Source organism: Diospyros lotus, chromosome 6 (genome assembly GCF_014633365.1).
Source record: "Diospyros lotus cultivar Yz01 chromosome 6, ASM1463336v1, whole genome shotgun sequence".
Taxonomy (NCBI): Eukaryota; Viridiplantae; Streptophyta; class Magnoliopsida; order Ericales; family Ebenaceae; genus Diospyros; species Diospyros lotus.
In genome coordinates this window covers 10,520,355-10,530,255 of record NC_068343.1, presented here as the reverse complement: position 1 = coordinate 10,530,255, position 9,901 = coordinate 10,520,355, and the positions used below count along the sequence as shown (strand labels likewise).

General features: G+C 32.3%; 1 protein-coding gene across 2 annotated transcripts; it reads right to left on the bottom strand.

Moving 5' to 3' along the window:
• Positions 1-6,786: 6,786 nt before the first annotated feature.
• LOC127803132 (agamous-like MADS-box protein TM6) lies at positions 6,787-9,743 on the bottom strand. 2 transcript variants are annotated; one of them, XM_052339169.1, is made up of 7 exons: positions 8,515-9,743; positions 8,356-8,422; positions 8,163-8,224; positions 7,890-7,992; positions 7,477-7,518; positions 7,345-7,389; positions 6,787-7,223 (listed from the first exon to the last, which is right to left on the bottom strand). In XM_052339169.1, the coding sequence occupies exons 1-7, from the start codon at positions 8,700-8,702 to the stop codon at positions 7,071-7,073; spliced, it is 660 nt and encodes a 219-aa protein (XP_052195129.1). In that variant the 5' UTR covers positions 8,703-9,743; the 3' UTR covers positions 6,787-7,070. The 2 variants fall into 2 exon arrangements, with proteins under 2 accessions (XP_052195129.1, XP_052195130.1); XM_052339170.1 differs by lacking the exon at positions 7,477-7,518.
• Positions 9,744-9,901: the final 158 nt, after the last annotated feature.

Below are 9,901 nucleotides of genomic sequence, written 5' to 3'. Positions count from 1 at the left end.
AACAAATCATTCACAATATGTGGAAGCGATAATCGAAATCTGATATGGTACATATCTGAATTCACCTTATATTATATCATAAAAAATCCGTACCATATATTACATCATATTATAAAATACATGGAGATTCCATAAACATTCTAACAAGACTAATCATCGATAAAGCATAAACTAAAACATATCCGAATCAGCTCGCTGAATCCATTAGCCACGCCATCACGTGCCGTCTTATTTCAACCTGCTCCTTGCCTAAGCTGCAAGTCTAAACTGGAACGTTGAATGTTCCAGGGGCATAAACCATTAGAAAATGAAACTTATAGTGAGGGTCCAAAAACATATATATACGAATGAATGATACAATAACATAAACAACATTTACCCTTAATATAACTTTCCAGGCCTACCAGCCCCACGCGGAATCCTAGGTAAATCTTGAACCTCTGCAGGATAAGCCTAACGTTATTCCATCATTGCACTAAGGGAATTATGGCTACACTCCAGGGGCAACATCCCATTCCCATGCACAAATATCAATATGACAATCACATCGTGTTATGCAATTATCACGACTTTCCATGCAATATGACAAAATGAATATTGCATTCATAACAACATGCATACATAACAAACATATCATAAATATAAGTTCTTGTGAGAAAACCACTCATCTTACATGAAAATCGGGATATCTCGAAAAGCGTGCAAACTGCCTTGATTTGCGTGCCCGACCTCGATTCTCTTGCCAACTCTCAAAAGTTACACCAATTACATCATCTCGATCATCTCAACCATAAAAATGATAATTTATCACTAAATATCTCCATATTCTATTTATTCAACTTTTCCTTCCTTTCCTTCTTTTTTTTTCCTCTAAAAATCCCAATAAATACTATCGAGACTATTTTCTCAAATCTAATTCCACAACAATTCATCATATGCTATGAACTTCAAAGAAAAAATACTAAACTTACCAGAATGTTGCATTTTCACACAAAATGAGGCTTTTTAGTGCGAAAATCGAGACATCGGGAAGCTCAAACCCAAATCTTTTTGCACGGACCTCAATAAAATAATTTTTCAGATTTTTTCAATATTTTTTCAGAATTTTCCCAAGCCCCACGCACCCACACGCGCTAGGGCGACTAGCGACGCGTAGAAGGCAGCGCGTGACTGACACGCGCTGGTCGTCTTCTCCGGCGACAATCATGCCGGCGATCTGGTCTGACTCCACCAGCTTCTTCCTCTCACTTAGTCGATCCGAATGCCACCCTCCTTGCCTTGAAAGAGCAACCAGAAGACCCTCAACCAGGCAGCCAAAGCTTCGGCTTGGCCATCCGCCTCCTTTTCTAACGAGGCTTCAAAACCCCACCAAACCTTCACCAAAATGGCTCTAACTCTCCAGATATCATCTACATCTCATGGGCTTCAAAAGCCCCTTATTTTGGGACGTCAATTCGTTCATTATCGCGGTCAATTTAAAGCTACCATCTCCCCTATTTTCGACCTTTATTAACGCCTATTTATAGGCAAAATCGAGCACCCAAATGCCCTTGGGCGCCTTACCCGACCCCTTAGGAGTTCCTACCTCCCCTAAATTGGCCTTGAAACACCATCATCCGACCACCAAACCAAGTTGCAGGCGTGTAACCAACCGATCGAACTTTCGGTCACTTTTTCTCGATTTTCGGCCACCACGATGGCTGTTGTCGACCTATCCTTTACCAAAAGTGTTCCCCAACCATCCCTCGTGCAAACCCAATGGCTTTCGGCAACCCTCTTGGCCTGGTCGATTTCTCATTGTTGCCATCTTTGAGTTTTTTTACACTTTGGCCCCTCAACTTTTGGCTTTTACCTTTTTTGCCATTTTTACTTAGCCCCTGAACTTTCCAATATTAGATTTAAAACCTCAAGTCCTAAAACATCCTTTCGACCCCGAAGATTCTGGAAAAAACATCGTTTTAACCTCCCTCTGACAATTTAAAAAAAAACTGCACTTAAGCCTGAATCTTCGTTTTGGCCCTAACCCTTTTCGTTTCTTCCTGAACCACTGAAGAGTTGTTCCTTATAAAAAACCGAAGCTTTCTAAAACTTTCGTTAACTTCTTGAAAGTCATCTATAACAATTCGGTATTGCAGCCTAATTGGCAGCTGCATTTTAGCTATACCAAAAATAGTTCTCAATCTCATTTTTTTCGATGCCATAAATCATGCCTCAAAATACTCATCACAACCATATCATTTTCTTTTAGCATCTCGACTCCAGGGCACTCCCTACAGTCGATTCGGTCAATTTTTCGGGCTATTTAGATACCAATCTTCTCCGAAATTTCATTTTTCTAATAAAATACTTATTTTCAAATAATCCTAATTTCTTAAGTATTACATTGTAGGCCTTAGTGTACAAGTAGAATGGTCTATTTTTAAAACCTAAAGGGTAGGTTTTTTTTTTTTAAAAAAAAAATGCAAGTGTGGGTTTTGTAGGGGTGATTATTGCAATTTTCTCTTACTTACAAGAAAAGTTATAGATTGCCCATTAAGCCCCTTTACTATAGAATATTTATATGGAGATCCCTTATAGTTTAAAATTTTCATTAAAGGTTATTGTGATTTTTTTTTTTACTTGAACACTCCATATATTAAAAATAAGACCTTAATTAAGTTAAAGACGTTGCACGCCATTACTATTGCTGGTTTTGCTCTTCGTCATCGTTGTTGGATCTGGTTCTTTCTCCGCCACCATTGCTACTCGTCACTTTCGCATGCAACTCGTCTTCTTTGGTTGATTCAATCTTCACCGAGTTTGGTTTTTTCTTTCCATGTGTTGCTAGTCGTTTGGGGGTGGGGGAAGATATGGTTAGGAGATTTCAGTCGCCAATTATGGCGAGACTTTTCATGGTTGGAAAATTGGTTATGGCAAGCTCCAGGTAATTCACACCAAAAGTCACAAAATTTTGGAATCTTTTGTGATTTGGTCATTAAATTTCAATTAATTATAAAGTGATCACAAAACTTTCAAATATTTTGTAATGTGATCACAGTTATGACTTTTCAACATGCTTTTGCCAACACATCAGTGCCACGTCATCAACACATCAGCAACTTCGGCGAGACCAAGCCAAAAAGTCTTAAATGTGATCACATTACAAAATATTTGAAAGTTTTACGACCACTTTATAATCAATTGAAGTTTAGTGATCAAATTACAAAAAACACCAAAATTTTGTGACTTTTGGTGTGAATTACCCGACAAGCTCCGTTTGAGTTGAAAATCTTGATTTGGCTTATCAAATTTTAGCTTGGCGAGCAGATTCAACCACCGTTTGAGATGGCCTTAGCGATTAGAATCTCTTGCCAATGATTGGTTTCAAGGACCAGAATCATGATGTTTTGCATTTGATATGATTTTAATGATAAAAAATAATTATATTTTGATTATTAAATTATTTTGTTAATGGTTATTAACTTGGTGCTCTAAATTATTTTTATATATTCTATTAAGCACCAAAATAAAAATCAATTTCATCATACAATTTAATGTCAAAAATCTTATAATAAATTTTTTATGACATTTGAAATATTATGTTTTATTTAGTTAAAATGTGAAAAAAATTATTTAAAATTATTTTTTATTGTTACTATAATAAATTCAATCGTTTGCTACAGTGATTCCGACCGTTTGCTACAGTATAACTAGTTTTTTTTTTAAAACTCTTGTGAAGCTCTATAAATAGAGAGATGAAAGTCTATTCAAGTATCCCAAGAGAATTTATTATAAGCTTTCAAGTGCTTAATCTTTGTATTCTCATTTGTTATTCTTTTTTTTTTTCTCAAAAGGTTTTGATTATCATTTGTATAATTTTTTTTCTAGCCTTATATTGATTTTGAAATATTTTGTAACTAATTAAGAGTGTCTACTTTTAGATCATCTTTTTTTTATTATTCTTAATTTTCCTAACTTAAATAGTTAGAGGGTCTACATTGTTTATAGAAGATTTGTATTTTTTAACTTATGAGCTAGAAAGGCTACTTATGAAATAAGAGATTGTAATTTCTAACAAGGTTGATAAAGGGCCTACCGGGTGTGGTATGAGGTTTTAGTAAATTACTTTAAATTCTTAATGAGGAGTTAAGGTAATAGATTAACCTTGATTTAGTCAAACCATTATAAATCTTTGTATCACTTTTGTATTTATTTTGGTTATGTTTCATTATTTTTATATTTTGATTTCAATACCTCTATAAAGTTTTTAAATTTCTCAAATATCCAATTCACTTCCCTCTTAGATTGTAGTGCCATTGTTATACAATTATAACAAATCATTGTCAACAACTATTTTTTAATTTTAATTTTAGATAAATTTAATTCAATTTAATAAAATTAATTAATTACTATTTAAATCACGAGAATCTCTAAAAATATTTTTAAATCATAAATTGTCTCCACATAAATAGTCTAAATTACAGGCATATGGATATTTTTTTTCTATTTTTAAACTATATATATTTTACTTAACATTATGTAATTAGTGTATAATATTATGAAGTGTTTTTTATTCTTAGAATTAATATAAGATTTGTACCAATTTAAAGGAAAACCATTAAAATCACTTAAATAATTAATAAAGTATTACAAATATATTTTAATTAGGGTAAATGTCAAATTAGTTCATATACAACTCATATGAGATTAAACATTTCTTTTTCTATAATATGTTTTCACATCATAGAGATTTTTTTTTAATACTTTTTCATAAAATGTTTTCATCAACTTTTATGAATTATATTTTTTTTTTCAAAACACTTAGGCTGTGTTTTTTTTTATTGTTTTCAAGTCATTTTTAATTTTCGATTTTCTAAAATAATGAGAACGCGTTCTCTTTGCTGTTTTTAAAAAAAAATTGAAAATAAAAAAAATATAAAAAAATCTCAAAACAACAAAAAGTTATTTTGAGTGTTTTCATCCAAAACAAACTCTAAATTCAAAACACATTTATTTATTCATATTTTATTATTATAATAGGAAAAAATATTACAAAATTCATTAATTTTAAAATGTATATATATTTTTTATAATATATTAACATTAAATATTTCTAATTTACTAAATAATCAAATGTATTGAATAAAATATTATTAAAAAATTATTTTCAAAATTTCAAAGAGAATACGTTTTCTAATTTTTTGTTTTGAGAAATAGTTTTTTAAAATGACAAAAGAACATTTTTTTAATTTTTAAAAAACAGACTATCAAAACAGAAAAATTGAAAATGAATTCAAAACTTAAAACTAAAAATTGAAAAGTAAATAAAGTACAACCTTATTTTCTTGAGTTTTCATTTTTATTATTGATTTTTTTTCAAATTTACTAGAGATTATTTATTAAAACTACGGTTAAAGAGGTTTACCTCTAGTGTCTTATTTTTTTACCTAAACTCTTAAGGTTAGTTTAATTTATCAAGATGAGATCTTTATGTGTGCACTTATTTTTTATAGATCAAAGAGTTTAAATTTTTAATTCATTCTAAAATATTAAATTAAAAAAAATTCAGACGTCCCGACCAAAAAATTTTAAAAACTCTTAGAATAAATTTTTAATTCATTACAACTCAAAATATGAATATAAAAGTTATCTATTTTCACCAAAATAAAATAATGTGCCTTGAATGAAAATTTAGTTCTTACAATGGTTTTGCCATGCTCGGTACATTTGATACCAATAAAATAAAATTTATACATGGTTCTAGTATGTTACATAAAAATAAGCATATTATTTACAAAACATGACATACTATAAAAAGGAAAATAATAATAACAAAACTACCAAAATTACGTTTCAGAAACTTTTTTTCCCTTTGAACCACTTACATCACCTGAAACATTTTAATATTTTAGAGAATAAATCCAAATTATAAAATGAACCTTTTAGACGAGGAACTTCCAAAAATAAAATATTTATATAAAAAAAATACATATTTTTACTTCGCGGTTTCCTTTTGTAACAATGTTACCATCCTCCAAGAGTTTTCTCAACCTCATGCCTTAAGCACCTCTTGAAAAGTCATCAACCTTATTACCTTAATGACATGGTTATATATGATTGTGGATGTAAATAAAAAGTCACAAAGTATATTTTTGAAAATCAATTTCTCATGTAAAAAAAAAAAAAAAAAAGGCACGAAATAAGAGTTTTGTTGGTAAGAAAATCTCACCTTGAAGCCTTTTTGGTGAAGATCTTGCTTACTCTTTAGGCTTTCTAATCTTTCCTTATTCACCTTGGTAGAAGTTCTTTCTTTCTCTTCATGTTTTTTTTCTCTCTTTTACACACACACACACACACACACACTTGGATCTCTATTTTAAAGATAGGAGGATTCTCTCTTTTAAAGATAGGAGGATTACCCTCGTGTCCCTATTTATACCCAACACACTCTTTGGGCATTACTCCACCTCTTGGGCCAAGGTTTTAAATTTTTTCAAAAACTCCATTTTTAATGTGGTGAAAAACTTTAATCTCTCACTATTTAAAATAGAGGTCAAAGATCATTTTTTGAGGGAATGGGTTCCAAGCCACCCCTTTTTATGTAATATGTATAGACAAGAGAAGAGAGAAAAAAAAAATAAAAAGAAAAAGAAAGGGAAAAGGGATCAATGGGGATGGCTTGGACCCATTTGGTGCAAGGGGATTGCCTAAGGCAATCTCTTTGGTGCAGCGAGCAACTGGTAGCTACTCAAGATTTTTCAATTGACAAATCTTAAAGAATAAAAAATGATTCCTTCTTAGACTTCCTTCGTCCTTAAATTTAAAATAATCTTATAATAGACAACGGCCCATACTACAATAACATCGTAACACCATCGTAATAAAAAGACAATCCACATAAAAACTTGGACTCATGACCTCTTATTTAAGCACTTCTACTCTCGGGCCACGTCAATGCAAAATATTACACCACCATCAAGATTCTGGGTAGTAACTACATTCAATGCCAAGCGTAGAGGAAACACACTGCAAATGAATTTTGTGGAGAGGCAAAGGATCTCAGCGCCAAGCAAACGGCGGTTTCAATGATCTCAAAATGCTCCTCCATGGTGAAGGTCAGGGTGGCCCGCGGCTTGCAGGCGGGGAGCATACAGATTGCAGGCCTCGTTTGCAAATCCAACCGCAGAGTTGTAGTCGCCGTGGTCGGCAGTCAATCCGAACCAGGTATCTTCGCATTTCGCTTCCTGGATTCACAGCTCTTCCAGAATTAAGATCCCAAGCTTGAATTTGTACACTAAACACTGAATGCTAATGAACAAGATGACAGATGAAATAGCATTTTTTAGATTCAAGAGGCTTGCTTACATATTTTAGTAGGAGATCTCCATACCTTTCCTCCAAGTTCCTCACCTGCAGAACAGGTTTGAATTCAGAACACAAGCAAAAGTGATCTAAATTAATAAGGGCATTCGATATATATAAATACTATTATTTAACCTTCTTCTTGCAAGTCTCCGTCTGAGTCTTGATCACATGATACTGCCACAAATCAATGAAGAATGGCTTGTTATATATATATATATATATATATACTGGGAGAAATGCCCCCAGCTAAATTGCAGAGCTAGTGAAGTTTAAATGTTTATTGCGGTGTTTGGTTTGGTAGGATTTGTGGAAATAATAGGTAACAGAAAGAAAAAGAACATTGAACCATGAGGGAAAATAATCAATAATATTGATTAATCAAAGCATGTGCAGAAGACGACTAGAAACAAAGGGACCAAAAGAACCAAGTCAGAGAAGTAACAAAGTGTTTTGCAGATCAATGGAAAAGAAAACAAATATCCCAAAACAGAGATATGGACTGTAATCGTTGAACTGTTGAAACATGAAACACGAAACACCACCACCTTTCTGTCCCGTATAGTCGTCAGAGAAGCAGCCATGTTTTGCTCCAGTCTACGCAGTTCATCAAAGCTCAGATAGCTCATCAAATCACCACCCTTTCTCTGCCTGGGAAATTAAACCTCACCCCACTTAGTTTCTTCATTCGTGATTACAAGTTAAAACAAAACAAGCAGTAGATACTTTCATTCAGCTAGTTGTAAGTAATTCTACAAATCAAATTATCAAACCTATGATTCATGAATTAATAAAGGAGAATTAAAGCTCTTTCTCTTTACCCGGTCTCTCTCCTTAGTTTATCGTTGATCTCCTTCAGTTTCCTCCATTGCTCTTGCATACTCTGGGCGCATTGGCAAATAACTCCATCATTACAGGCAGATCAGATTCATTCATTCAACCCAAAAAATTTCAAAGCAACTTTATCTATATATCTCTCTCTCTCTCTCTATATATATATATGTATGTATGAACCTCGTAGTGCGTGTTCCATAGGTCGATGCCAAGAGTGTTCTGGTACTGATCATAGATCTTCTTCGTCCTGGTTAATAGGAAATATTTAACACAACAAGAAGTCTTTAAAATATATTATATATATGCAGTTGGAGTAGTGTATGATTAAGAAGAGCATACGTGGTGTTGGGACTGATATATTCATTGCATTTGCCTTTGCTGGAGAAGATAAGGAGAGAGATCTTGGCATCACAGAGAACTGTGAGCTCTTGGGCTTTCTTGAAGAGACCATTTCTTCGCTTGGAGTAAGTGACCTGCCTGTTCGTTGGATTCTCTATCCTCTTTATCTCGATCTTTCCGTTGCCCATCTCTCTCTAGATCTGGTTAATGACAAGAAGTGGTTGTTTCTTTGACGAGGGAGGAGGAGAAGGGAAGGGACGGAAAGGAGCACGAGAAAGGGAGAGGAAGGGTTACCAAATCTGGAGAGTGGGATTAAATTTCAATTCTTGAATCACTGAACAAGTTTTGCCACATTCATGAAACTCAAGGGCTTTAGGAATTAGGAGGGTACATTGAATAACGTGTCAATGTCTGGCCATATTGATTGAGTTTGACACATGGACAAGACATTTAGGAACCATTAGTTGCTCGATTTCTTGTGTTATTATAATACTAGTAACCTTAATTATCTTAAAAAAAATAAATTATAAGGTATGTCTAAATTTTTGTGATAATCGAACTTATAATTTATTGAATTAACACCAACATATTATTCATCTAATTGTTCGATTTATGTCTTAGGGACAACAATTACTCGTTCTTTTTCACTACCACTTCATTTTTCTCGTATTCAAATGATTGAGTTTTACTAAATTTAATTTAAATTTTAAAATTTATTTATAAACGAAAATATCCTAATCCCTCCCTGACTCTCAATCTCTCCCCTCACCAATTTTTTATTTCATCTCCTTTGTCCACCCACCTTGGTAAATTCAACGTCATTATCAAAGATTACAAATTTAGTTTTTTTAATTATAATTTTTTTTATTTATATTATTAAATATAATACACCTAAAATTATCTACAAAATTGAATACAAATTTTTATGGACCCATTTTTCTATTGTACAAGTGATGTTACATTTTTTGAAATCTCCAAACCATCTTCCTATTCTTCCAAGGACGTTGCGGAAAGGGTGGCTGTTTCTATCTTATCTCTCCCTCATTTTATTTATGATATCAAAATTTTGTTTGAATATTATTTATTTGTGATTTGTATAAGATTTTTTTTGCTTATATATATCATTATCATTATTCTTATCTCATAAAAATAATTTTATGAATGCCATCTTTTCGCAAAAGTATGCTCATGATGAATTATATATTAATATTAAGTCATTAAAAAGAAAACTATCAAAATATCTTATAACTGGGAAAATTGCTAATAGAGCGTTCTAATAAAAAATTGCGGAAATTTGGTCCTTATTGTATAGAAATATATTATATTTACCCTTACCCTTACAAATATTCCAGTTTGAATAACTTCCATCAAAAAATTCAAGGGCTTG

What these genes read in the sequence shown, in the direction of transcription:
- LOC127803132 (XM_052339169.1), bottom strand. Translation starts at nt 8,702, where the DNA reads ATGGGCAACGGAAAGATCGAGATAAAGAGGATAGAGAATCCAACGAAC. An exon ending in AAACTAAGGAGAGAGACCGG is followed by an intron (nt 7,993 to 8,162) that starts GTAAAGAGAAAG and finishes TTAATTTCCCAG; the next exon opens with GCAGAGAAAGGGTGGTGATT. An exon ending in CGGAGACTTGCAAGAAGAAG is followed by an intron (nt 7,390 to 7,476) that starts GTTAAATAATAG and finishes CCTGTTCTGCAG; the next exon opens with GTGAGGAACTTGGAGGAAAG.